We start from the raw sequence: 12,920 nt of genomic DNA on the forward strand, positions 1-12,920 counted from the left end.
ATACAAGGACATATAGGAACTTGTAGGAAGTTGGAAACACCTTGGAACAATTTTGGGTTTACTCTAAATAGAAAATTAAAGTTTTCTTTTAATTATCAGCAATCCTGAAAACAAGACATAATTTTATTGAAAAAAACAACTATTAATTCACATATCTTAAATATACATAAATGCTATGTATTGCATGTTTGAAAACTCCATTTTTTGTTCTTGAAGTGTATTTCGATGCTACATGTACCGTAACAAACTGGAATATGTAAGAGACTATTTTGCCAAACTGAAATGCATAAGGTTTGAGAACCGATGCACAGACTAATAATGCGATAGCCACGCCAACATTAATTGATCATCTGCAAGAATATAATTACCACAATTACCATAATGTGGCAAATTGGCTTGTGCAAGTTATGGCACGTTACATTCATACTCTGTTTTCAAGTCTCTACTGTGTTCTCACCTATGTGTTCTCATCTACAAACATCAATATGCCGATCAGAATCAGTTCAATGATACTCAACAACTTTCATCTAAAACTCAATTTGGAGGAGCAATAGCTCATCCCCTGTTTTTCATTACTCTGTTTATATCTACAAACACCAACATGCCCATTAGTTAAAAGCAACTTATTTTATTTGTTTGAGAAATCTTTCATTGATATGTTGTTTATATGAGATTATCATTTCCCTGGAATGGAATTACTGAACTGATGAAAAAAAACTCAAAATCTCAAAATTCAACCATTAGTGCAATAATTATTACAAAAAAAGGGCATCAAATAATCTTCTTCTTCTTGTTTTTTTTTTTTTTGCTGGAACCTATATAGTTGACAATCTTTAGCATGTAATCATTGTCAACACAGCTGGGAGAGTATTATGGTCAAGCATGAATACATGCTCTTAATTTGCTACTTAAAGGAGGAGATAATACCTATTCAATCATTATGGCCTTGCGTTTTCGGGAATTCAAAATTGAACGCCGCCGATTTCCCCTGTTGATCAACATTGTAATATTCTGAGGCATATATGGGATAGACTCCACACTCTTTGATGAGAATATCACTACCAATTCCAAAATCGAATTTGAACAAAAGATTTTGGTCATAAGAGGTGGTTTCATGGTTTCTTCTTTTCTCTTCAATCTTCCTGACTATCAATTCAGATAGTTTTGGATTAGAACGTAGGAGAACATTTCCAGGACTGAATTTTATGAGCGATGAAAATGCAATTTCGCGAGTCATTTCATCCAATGTAAAGCCGAAGGAAATTTCAGGGGCCATATGCTCTTCCCGTGGGAAGGAGTCAGGAACAACGGCGCAAAAAACAAAACCCGCTAAATTGTAAGAAGCTGGAGGTAGTTCGATGATGCTCGAATCATTTTGGGATCTATGATTCCCAAACCACTTCGGAACCTTCTTCCCTGGGTAACAAACTGTAACATCATTCTTCTCATGAACTGCTTTCTCTAACAACAAATTGGCTTGTTCTTCAATGGCGCCCAGATCTAAGTTCACACAGTTGATGAATGAAAAGATTTTCTCACCATAATTCTCAGATGTGCTTGAAATTGTTGAAGCAGACACCGTCTTCAGTGATGTGCAGTCTGTGGCAATCAACTTTCTAAGGGATGGAGGAAGTTCCGGTAGACTCCGAAGCATGGTGCAACCTTCTACAGATAGATAGCGTAGCTCAGAAAGATGTGTGATATTGTGGGGGAGTTCAGTTAGGTCGCGCCACTCCTTCAAAGACAACACTTCTAAAGATGGCAATGCATCAAATAGAACTGCCATCTTTTGAATACCAAGGCACATGAGTTTAAAACGACAAAGCATGGTCTGTGGAGGATACCAAGGACTTAAAGTATGGAGCAGGAGACGATTGAGATTTCTAAGGTGATGAACGAAGGAGAGGTTGAACGAGAGTGCTGTGCAATCAGTGGCATCTAATAATTTAAGGGAGGGGGGAAGCTCTGGTAAATATTGAAGATTCCTGCAACCTCCCAAATAAAGCTCTTCCAGACTCGAGAGTTGCCTGATATTATCTGGGAGTTCAGTTAAGTCACAGCACATCTCGAGAGTCAGTGATTGGAGGCTGCATAAGCTATCAAATAGCACATGTAGGTCGACACTGTCAATCTTCTGGCTGGAAACACGGAGTTCCTCCAGATATGTCAAGCAACTTAATACCTTTAGATTCTTCAATTTTGTATCACAGAGGTTGAGTCTTCTAAGCTTTGAACAACGCCCAATTGATGGGCTCAATTCTTCTATATCATTTCCATCTAAATCTAAAGATGTTAGTTCTTCTGATGACACCGAGAACTCCTTAAGACGATAGCACCCAGTTATATTGACTTCTTTGAGAGATTTTAGATGAATTCTACTTTGGAGACTCTCAAGGCTATGGCAGCCGCTGACATCCAAAGAAATGAGACTATGCAGGGATAGGAGAGATGCATGCACATGACACAAACGTGCACAACCACTCAGATCTATGGTTTCAAGACTACGAGCCTTGGAAAAATCGGGTAACTCCCTCAGCGCAAAACAACATTCAAGTTTTACTCTTCTTAAATTAGCTAAATCCTGGAAACCATTAGGAAATATTAAAAACACAAATAAATAAAGGCATTACATCGGAAATCAAAGATCTCATATATTAATTAATATTTAAAACTGAAAATGATATATAATACCTGCACTCCTTCCCAAAGTGTTTCAACCCGGCTCCATTCCAAGTTAAGTTCAAGAAGAAGCTCAGCACAAAAATTTGATGGCAAGGACTTTCCTGGGTATCCTGCCCAGTGGAAGTACCTTATTTTGGTAGAAATTGACTCAAGACCTGCTGCAATACCCAATTCATCTGACATAATCTGAGTTAATGATGAGTAAACTTTAAGAAATCTTATTCTTGTCATTTTATTAAAAGTCTCAGCAGTCAAATCTAAAGGTCTATTAATCTCATCTGTATTGAATATTATGCCTTCAACCTCTTTTTCTCCCTGAAAATTACAAAGTTTAGACTTTATAAACAGCAAGAAAAATAAAGAACATTTTCTGGCATTGGTAACCAATAACGTTTTCTTAGAATGAGAGAGAAGAAGGTCATCATATTCTTACCTCACAATTTTTCAATACATCATAGATTTCGCTAGGATCCCATAATCTACTCCTTTTTCCAGGTTCACTGATATTCTCTTCACGAACAATTTGTAAGCCCATTTCCTGTATTAAGTCATGCATCTCAACTTTTCCATTGGTTGTGACAATCAGAGCCTTATCTTTAAGGTTTTGCATGCCAACAGTTGGATGGAATTCATAGCTCTTTAATAGCTCTTCTACAAATGCTTCATTTTCACCCTTTAAGAAACATGCAATGTCTAGGAAAGTTTGCTTCTCTTCATAGGCTAATCCATCATAACTCAATCTCAACACCTTTTGAATTTCGTCATTTGGACTCCTTGCTCGTAGTTTTGTCAACACACCATCCCATAACCTTTTATCTTCAGAGTGAACATATGAACCCAGAACTGTTAAAGCCAAGGGATTGTGCCGAGTATATTCTACAAACCCTTCTATGAGCTGTTCATATCCGTGTTCTGGATAGTCTGATCCAAAGGCCTTGCGGATGAAAAGTTGACGCGAATTGTGATAACTCAATCCCTTGGCCTCAAGTATTTCATAACCTTTTCCCTGAAGCAATTTCCTATTTCTTGTTGTTATAATAACTTTACTGCCTTCTCCTAAGAAATTACATATGTTTTCCTGCAAACCCTCAAATTGGTCAAAACTATCAATATCATCAAGCACAACCATAGCTTTTTGCCTACCGAGCCTTCTGGCAACAAAGGCATTTCTTAAAACATTTGACGTGTTACTTGGCATATCTTGCCCTAGCAGCTCCGAGACAAGAGAGCTACAAACACTTTCCAATCCAAGTTTTTCTGTTTTTCCCCTAATATTTTCCAAGAAGCAGCAATTGTCATACCGAGAAGATAATTTGGCAAATACAGCATTTGCCATTGTGGTCTTCCCTACACCGCCCATCCCCCAAATTCCAACTCTTTGAAATTTTCCTAGTAACTCTTCAATGGGTTCGATCATTTCATCCATTCCAACCACATCTTTTAATGTTTGTCCACGATTATGTATTTGTTCTAGTTTCGTGCTAATATCAGTGATAATTTCTTGAATTAAATTGGATTCATCCCTGTTAAACAAAGCAAAAAAAAAAAAGAAATAAACTGAGTAAACCATCTATTTTACACAGCAAGCTGCGACTTTGGGTGGGATACCCAGGGAATCCTTACAATTTGGTTGGATGACTTTGATAGGGACATACTTACGTGAAGTCATGGTAGTGCCTGCCGCTTAAATAGCCAGCTTCAGAAAGAGCTGCTTTCCATCTATTCACCCTTTCTGGGTTATTCATGAAATCTTTCTCATGTTGTTCAAATGCCTTCTCATAAACTCCGGTCTGCTTTCGAACATGTGAGGGGTCAACTTTGTAGAAGATGGGGATAACAAACTGGCCCTCATCCTTTCTGCACTGCATGATTTGGGCGAGTTCATCCAGGCACCATCTTGAGGAAGCATAGTCTTTTGAGAAGACTATTATAGATACGCTGGAATCCTTGATTGCTTGGATCAGCGATGGTGTGATTTCATTACCTTTCTCTATTTGCTTATCGTCACGAAAGGACAAAATGAATTCTCGTTTGAGAGCAGCATGAAGATGGCTGGTGATGTTGTTGCGGGTATCGCCTCTAAAACTTACAAATACATCATACTTTCTCGGAGCATTTGGCCTAGAGCCAGATCTTGAGGAAGCAGAAACCACCGTAGTTTTTTTCAGGGTGCAGTTCATACGCTCTCTCTACCCCCCTTTCAATAGACTTGAAGCTGCAGCACCCGTGGGACTCTGATTAATCTCCCGAATCTCTCTCTGTCTTCTTTGCTGAGAAATGGCAAAAAGCATGGATGATAGAGTATATGGCAGCCAATAGACTTGACTCAGTTTTAGGTCTTCAGAGCTGAATGACACGGCAACTGATACTCTTTTTATTTGTTTGGTTTGCCAACGACACTTTTTACTCTGTTCACATTGGAATACATTTCCGATTCTTACCCCCTTTCTTTAATTTCTTTTTTGGCCAGACCCCTTTCTTTTATTTCTGGCCTTGGAAAATTTGGACATGCGAATGAAGTAGATACATATTATAGATAATAATTTGAGGAGGATCCAACTGAAAACATCACTATTTTAACATACTTTGAGTAGTATTATTTATGACTCACAAATAGTATTGCTTATGAAGTCTAAGTCTTTGCGGAAGTTGCAAAAGGTTGTACGCAATCAAGGTCCAACAAAATGTGTGGCCTACCTTTAGAAGTTGATATTGATGCTTCAAGCCAATTGCTCTGTTACTTCTCTGCAACTTCTTGTCTTATTAACGTGGCCAGGGGAAATAATAATTAGTCCTTTCATTTTGATTCATATTTCTTTTTCAAAAATTAAAGGAGTGTCCAATTTTATCATTATTTAAACTCATTTGATGTAACCTTTAAAAAATGAATTAACATTAAATAAATACTCTTCCGGTCCTTAATATAAAACCTCTTTAACTAATTTAATTAGATTAAGAAAGTTAGATAAGTTAGTTAATTAAAAGAAATATGACATATTTTTTTCTAAAACACCATAATCATCTTCCTTAATATCCTTTCTCCCTCTTCTACTTGATTATAGTCGAGGAAGTATCCATAGGGATAATTTAGGAAAAATTGATAAATATGAGAAATAGGTCTTATATTTAGGACCAAAATCAACTCAACAATTAGATTCTATATTAAGGACCGGAGGAGTAAAATATAAAGAAAAGACTAAAAATTTCTTATTTTATAAAAGGGATCAGAGGCAGTGCTTTGAACTTATTCGCCTTTTCATTTAGATGCAAAAAAAAAAAAAAACCAAAGAGTCAGGATATGGGATGTTCCCCGGCACAATCAATCTAGCGGTAACTTTGAATCAAAGTTCAATTGCTAAGCTTTCCATGCAACTCTCACCAACTAACGGTAGGGTTATAGTTGTTAGTTATTCCTGTACTTAATACAAAAGTTATTTTATTAATTTAAGTAGAGAGAAAACCAAATAAATTAGTTAATTATAACAAAGATGATATGATTTTTCTAAAATATCTTTATATAATATTAGATTATATGTTAGTTTATAAGTCAGATAAATTAGTTCAAGGAAAATAATAAATAGGATCAAATTTAAGATTTTACATCTAAAATCAAATCTAACTCCTAACTAATTCTTATATAGGAAAGGGAGAGTAATTGTGAGCGATAATTGGGTCAATTGTGTTTGAAGATGTGTTAAATAATAGGTTCTAATATTTGTTATTTTTTGGACCAAATTAATATCTATTATTTAGAAGTCAAGTTTTTGGTGGAATTGCATGCATTGGCTTCCATTTGAAACTGGTCCATATCCTCACCCGAAAAGTTGTGCATAGAGGGAGAAATAATACTAAAAGAAAAAGCTTTAGAAAGATAGCAAATTTTTTTGTAGTCACATCCAAACTAACCCCTCATTGTTACATTAGACCAGGCAGAAACACACATTATACAAAGATATAAGAACTTGTAGGAAGTTGGAAACACCTTCGAACCATTTCGGGTTTACTCTAAATAGAAAATTTTGTTTTTCTAATCATCAGTAATCTTGAACAGAAGACAGAGTTTTTTGAAGGAGAAAAAACTCTTAATTCGCATATCTTAAATATACATAAATGCTATGTATTGCATGTTTGCAAACTCAATTTTTTTCTCAAAGTATAATTTGATGCTACATGTACTGTAATATGCAAGAGACCTTATTGCCAAATTAAAATACATAAGGTTTAAGAACTGTTACACAGGATAATAATGCAAAAGCCCCACTAACACCTAGTGGTAATCTACAAATTAAAGTTGGGTTGGCAAAGTTATAGCTCATTTCGTTCATGCTCTGTTTTCAAGTCTTCACTTAATTTTCATCTTCAAACATCAATATACAAATCAGAGTCAATGTAATTATATTCAAAACTTTAATCTACTAAAACTCACTTTGAAGGAGTAAGAGCTCACGCTCTGTTTTGTTTACTCTGTTTTCATCCACAGACACCAACATGCTCACCCGTTAAAAGCAACTTGCCTTTTTCAACATGGGACGGGACGGATCCGGACGGGACCGGGACGTCCCGAAATATATTTTTTTTTAATTTTTTTAATTTTTTTAAAAAAATCTGATTTTTTAATTATATTTTTTTGAGCTTAAATCTTATAAAAAACATCTTTTTTATTTGTTTGGGCACTCTTAAACAAAAGCTCAAAATATTACATATAATAGTTATTAAAAACTCTAAACAAAAGCTTTTAACACAATAAAAACTTGCTAAAAATCCTAATCATCAACAATCTCAAATCATTAACAAATATAAAAACTTTAAATAAATATATCCATAGTTCCATACAATAGTCTCAAATCTTAAAAAAAATGAAAAAAATGATATTATATAAAAAAATTAAAAAAATTAATTTTTTTTAAAAAAGGAACCGGGACGGGACCGGACAGGACGACCCCGTCCCGTGTCCCGTCCCGTCCCGGTCCTTTTTTTGTCCCGTCCCGGCTTGTCCCGTCCCGTCCCAATAAGACCGGGACCGGAACGGGCCGACCGGAATGGGCCGGCCTTGAACACCCCTATCTGTTCCTGATAAATAACATATGAAATAACATGTGAATCAATAAAGAATAACAATAATCTATCTGAGAATAACAAGTTCTGATTGTAAAATTATAAATCTCAATTTAGGATTAACAATACTTTTTTTTTAGTACATAACATGTGAATCAATTAATAATAACAACAATTTATTTGAAAATAATAAGTCTTGATTATGAAATTATAAGTCTTGATTTGGGATTAACAACACAGTTTTTCAATAAAATTACCAAAGAGATGTTTTGTCATTTCTCTTAAATTTTAAAATTTTAATTTGGATTTATTTCATTCTCTGTTTTTTTTTGAAGTGTTATATACTTGAATTGAAAAATACTAATTTCAACTTTTTTCCCTCAAATTTTTCTTATTTTATATATTATACATAGCATATTAGTTGAAAAGCCTAACGTTGTACCTTCAATTGTAGGGTCCATTGCGTCTAGATGCGTGCTGCTTCATGCCAACTGCACTGTTACTTCTCGGCAACTCCCCCCCACTTAACGTAGCTAAGTCGAACGTTTCATCAAAATTCAATTGCTGTCAACTTCCACCCTTGGATGGCAGGGTCATTGTTTTTAGTAACTTATATTCTTTAATATATATATATAATATAAAAACTACTTAATTAATTTAAACATATTTAAAAAAAATTAATTAATTACAATAAATATGACATAATTTTTTAAAATATTTTTATAGAGCATTAGATTATATATTAATTTATAGTATAAATAATTAGTTTGAGAAAAATGATAAATATGATAAACAGATTAAGATTTTATATTTAAAACCAAATTTCACCCTCAATGAGTCAATTAGTTCTTATATCAAGAATTGAACAGATTAATTGTTAGTGATGATAGGCTCAATTTTATTTGAAAGCAAGTTAATTGATGGGCTCTAATATTTGTTATTTTTTGGACCAAATGAATACATATTATTTAGAAGTCTTTGGCAGCATTGCTTGCATTGGCCTTCATATTAAATTGATCCATATCCTCACCACAAAAGTTGTGCATAGAAGGAGGAATAAATGACCCTTAAAACTTTAGCTTAGTTTGGATGTGAAGGAAAATAAAAAGAAAAGAATATTACGAAGGGAAATCCCAAAAAAGAAGAAGTAATTTTCTAATTATTTTTAGAAGTTTTTTTCATAGTATTTTCTTCCCTTATTAGTTATTTTTAACCATTTTTTCCTTCATACAAACCAAACCTGTGTTATAGTAGACTAGATAATATAAACTATATAAGGACATAGGAACTTGTAGGAAGTTGAGAACTCCTCAGAACCATGTCAGATTTCCTCTAAGTAGAAAAATTAAAGTGTTCTTCTAATTATCAGCAATCACGAAAACAAGACACAGTTTTTTCTTAAACTCTCAAATTTACATAAATGCTATTATGAATCAAGTATTTATACTCATTTGAAATTAAGCTGTAGCGTTGGGCCCTGACTTATCAATGAATTGCGCAGTCATTGCCAATTCATGACTTGATCTGTAATTATGTTTATTGTGATTCATTATTCAGTTATTACTAGTATGCTGTTTGCTATTATCTGCAGCTGAGGTCACATTAATTGAGAACAATGTCGTTATATACGAGTTTGTACAAGACTTGCATTTCTTCGTCACCGGTGGTGATGATGAAAATGAGCTCATTTTGGCTTCGGTTCTTCAGGGTTTCTTTGATGCAGTCACCTATTTGTTGAGGTATTATAGGTTATATTTTGCTTTCAACAATTGAAATAAGAGTGCCTTGTTGCTCATGTTATTCAAGATTTAAAATGAGCTCTTTTTTAAATTTCAAATTTCAGGAGCAACGTTGACAAAAGGGAGCCGCTTGAGAACTTGGATCTAATTCTTTTATGTCTTGATGAGATTGTTGATGGAGGGTATGCTTGTGTTTCTTAGTTAGAATTTTTCGTTCTCATTAAAATTCTAATTATTTTCTGATTACCCTGTTACCGTCTTCCTTTAAGGATGATACTTGAAACAAATGGATCTATTATTGCCGAAAAGGTTACCTCTCATAGCATTGATGCTGACGCTCCCTTATCTGAGCAGATAACGTGATTGCAGTTTAGTTTTTGTCCTTGCTTCCTATTTCATTTTACTCCGCAAAGTCACATGAGTCGCCATATAGACTGGAGGTTGCTAAATTATTACACTTTGGTGTTACGCAATTCTCAAACTGCCTTTTTTTTTTTTTTTTTTTTTAATTGAATTCACATTTTGGCGAGCTATGTTTCATTGTGCACTAGTCATTCTTGACTTGTGATGTGCTGAAAAATCTTGGATGTTGATGACCGAATATCTTTGATCTTCAATCTAATGGTGAGATTCTGATATTGCAGACATTAACTCAAGCATGGGCTACAGCTAGAGAACATTTGACAAGAACCCTTCTGAAATGATGTTTACAAGAACAGGAGTGGGTTTATCCATATTTGGATTGTCTTAGTTTTTCTTTGTTAGCGATAGTTTTTTTGTCCAATTTGTTGAGCTTGAGACTGGAGGATCATACCATTCCGGCGACTCCACTGATCGAAGATTCTCGAGAAGTGATTTATTACTTTTCTCTAAAATATGTTTAAAATTATGTGCTTATTTGAGAGCATAATCAATTTTATGATGAAAGAAACCCGGTTCGTGATTGCATGTAGTTTAAAGGATTCTACGTGTCAATTTCACTTCGTAGTCTTTGATCGAATATAATATTGTATTATGATGCATATGCCTGAAATTTGTACCAAGGATTTCTAATTTGATTATGGAGTATGTGAAGCTGAAATATTTCCAGATTGATATGTGATGGCAAATACTAAGAGCTAAGAAAGCAGTTAATATCTAAAGGATATGCACGTTGTCGTTACATGATCTTTGTCTTGAGGAGAATAAAACTGGCGACATTTTATTGTGGTCCAATATGATTTCGTGTTGCCGGTTTAACAAATGGAATCGTTGAGGATCGACTGAGTTCATTTATTTTGCCGCTTGGTTGGTAGTTAGGGAATGAAAGAATGATGTTTGTTTTAGATTCTTTTCTCTGGAGAAGGTGAGGACAAGGAATGCAAGTTTGTTAAGTGGAGGTCCATATTCTTGCCATAAAAGAATGTTGATTGGCCTTGAATGGAAATATCAAGAATCGTTCATCCACTTGCCCGCCACGTCCCAAATACAAAATGTAAACTTATTGGAGACTCAAACTGCAATATGCGGCGATTAGGTTCCATCTAGTTACTATTGTTATTGGGAGAATTGCACGCATTAGGTTTTCAGCAAGAGATTTAATTATTTTAAAGTCCTAATGACAAGTGAACAACAAAAACTAGTTTATCAACAAAATTTAGGATAATTAAATCACTTTCTTGAAATTTGATTGCAATCCCGCCCTTGTTATTTTGGTTAGTAGTTTTATAAAACTGATTTGTAGCTAGCGTGAACAACTGCCTCTTGTCTTAACTCCAGTAAATCAAAATCCATTAAGAATCGTCCTTAGCCTGGAAAGGTATGATTGAAGAATCTTTTCTTTTGGTTGTCGCTTTGGCAATTATTTTCTATAAATTATTTAGTGTGAATAGTGTTGTAAATGATCAAATCATAATAATTCAATATTTGATCGACATTGTATAACAGTCACTCCAATCTTGAAAATCAACTATCATCAAACTATCAACTATTAATTATCAATAATTAACTATCAACTATCAACTATCAACTATCAACTATATTCTTGAAAACTTGTAATACCTGATTCATTTGAAAAGATTTAAATTCAAATTAATTTTGAATATGAATAATTTAATTGGAATTTGAATATATTAAATTAAAGATTAAAGAATACATTTGGTCTTTTAACTTTATATAAGGTTTTGATTTAATTTCTTAACTTTAAAAAGTATACACTTGGTCCTTTAACCCTAGAGTTGTTAGGTTTAAATGATAATTTTTCATCACAATCATTGTTATTTCAAAAATTAAAACTAATCTATTAGCATTTGAGAATATTTTATCAGGAATTAAGATATCAATATCATCATTTTTTTTAATAATTTTAGAATTAAAAGAATAAAAGTATATTTTTTTTAAAGTTAAGAGATCACATTGAAACTCCTTATAAAGTTAAAGGACTAAATTCATACGTTAACATAATTGAATAGGGAGTATCATTATTAAATGAAATTTAAATTGGAGACTCAAATGAAGAAACTAATAATTAATTTTGGTTTTAATAATATCTTAATTGGGATTTAAATATGTTAAATTAAATGAGGAGTATCATAATTAAATAGTAAGTCAATTGGAGTCTTAAATAAAAAAATAAAAAAATAATTTTACATTTTCATCTATTCCCCTTAAACTTCTCATATCTAATTCAAATTCCATTTGAATAAATAAAAAAATTGATACTGTGAGAAGTAAATCTTGAGCTGCTTTAAATAATACAATTTATTAAAATTTCAAATATATTAGTATGTGGGGGAGAAATTTTTAGTTAGTTTAAGAAATATGTTAAAATTAGTTAAAACCAATAAATACGTAAGAAATAAACACTTTTTTTTAAAAATATGTCTTTATTTATAAAAGGGTCAAGGCTGAAAAAAGATAAAAGTGAACAAAAAAGAGAGAGAATGTATGAAAAGAAAAGATAACAAGAGATGATAGAATTAATTAGGAATAAAATTTGTCAAAAAATACATTTAATGTTCATGCAATCTCAAGGCCAAAAAAATGTTCATACAATTCCAGACTGCATTTATAAATAAATAAAAAAAAAGACCAAACCAACTCAAAAATTAAGACTAATCATATTAATTAATTATTTCTCACGCATAACAAAGCAGTATAACCTGTAATCCTTATAACAAACGGGAATTTAAAATTTACAACAATTACACACACCACATGCTTGTCATAAAATACCTCTGAATAGAATTTCTCAGGTCAGGCTACATTCTCCAGCATGTTATTGACCATTTAATAAATATGACCGACTTTTAACGAAATGTGAGAAACAGTAACTTGTTACTTCTGGTCTCTGCCTATTTTCCGTATTGTTTTAATAACTGGACATCACAATCAGTGTCTCTTGTATCAAGATCTGCAATTTAACTTAATAACAAATTGAAGATCATTTTCAAATTACAAACTCAC

At 33.1% G+C, this 12,920-nt stretch overlaps 2 protein-coding genes across 2 annotated transcripts; one reads left to right on the forward strand and one right to left on the reverse strand.

Annotated features, from left to right (window-relative positions):
- Positions 1–931: 931 nt before the first annotated feature.
- On the reverse strand, positions 932–4,955 carry LOC114734905 (disease resistance protein RML1A-like). The gene is made up of 4 exons (XM_028922552.1): positions 4,342–4,955; positions 3,116–4,205; positions 2,692–2,997; positions 932–2,581 (listed from the first exon to the last, which is right to left on the reverse strand). Exons 1-4 carry the CDS (start codon positions 4,860–4,862, stop codon positions 932–934), a joined length of 3,567 nt encoding a protein of 1,188 aa, XP_028778385.1. The 5' UTR covers positions 4,863–4,955.
- Positions 4,956–4,959: 4 nt separating this feature from the next.
- On the forward strand, positions 4,960–9,839 carry LOC114734906 (coatomer subunit zeta-1-like). The gene is made up of 4 exons (XM_028922553.1): positions 4,960–4,983; positions 9,295–9,476; positions 9,581–9,658; positions 9,746–9,839. The coding sequence occupies exons 1-4, from the start codon at positions 4,960–4,962 to the stop codon at positions 9,837–9,839; spliced, it is 378 nt and encodes a 125-aa protein (XP_028778386.1).
- Positions 9,840–12,920: the final 3,081 nt, after the last annotated feature.

The sequence above is a fragment of the Neltuma alba genome, unplaced genomic scaffold, assembly GCF_004799145.2.
Source record: "Neltuma alba isolate B1F8T4 unplaced genomic scaffold, ASM479914v2 tig00013157_pilon, whole genome shotgun sequence".
Lineage (NCBI taxonomy): Eukaryota > Viridiplantae > Streptophyta > Magnoliopsida > Fabales > Fabaceae > Neltuma > Neltuma alba.

Coding starts and splice junctions, on each gene's coding strand:
- LOC114734906 (XM_028922553.1), top strand. CDS start 4,960: ATGGCAAAAAGCATGGATGATAGA. Junction 9,477..9,580: donor GCAGTCACCTATTTGTTGAG/GTATTATAGGTT, acceptor TTCAAATTTCAG/GAGCAACGTTGACAAAAGGG. Junction 9,659..9,745: donor GATGAGATTGTTGATGGAGG/GTATGCTTGTGT, acceptor TCTTCCTTTAAG/GATGATACTTGAAACAAATG.
- LOC114734905 (XM_028922552.1), bottom strand. CDS start 4,862: ATGAACTGCACCCTGAAAAAAACTACGGTGGTTTCTGCTTCCTCAAGA. Junction 4,206..4,341: donor AGGCACTACCATGACTTCAC/GTAAGTATGTCC, acceptor TTTGTTTAACAG/GGATGAATCCAATTTAATTC. Junction 2,998..3,115: donor ATGTATTGAAAAATTGTGAG/GTAAGAATATGA, acceptor TGTAATTTTCAG/GGAGAAAAAGAGGTTGAAGG.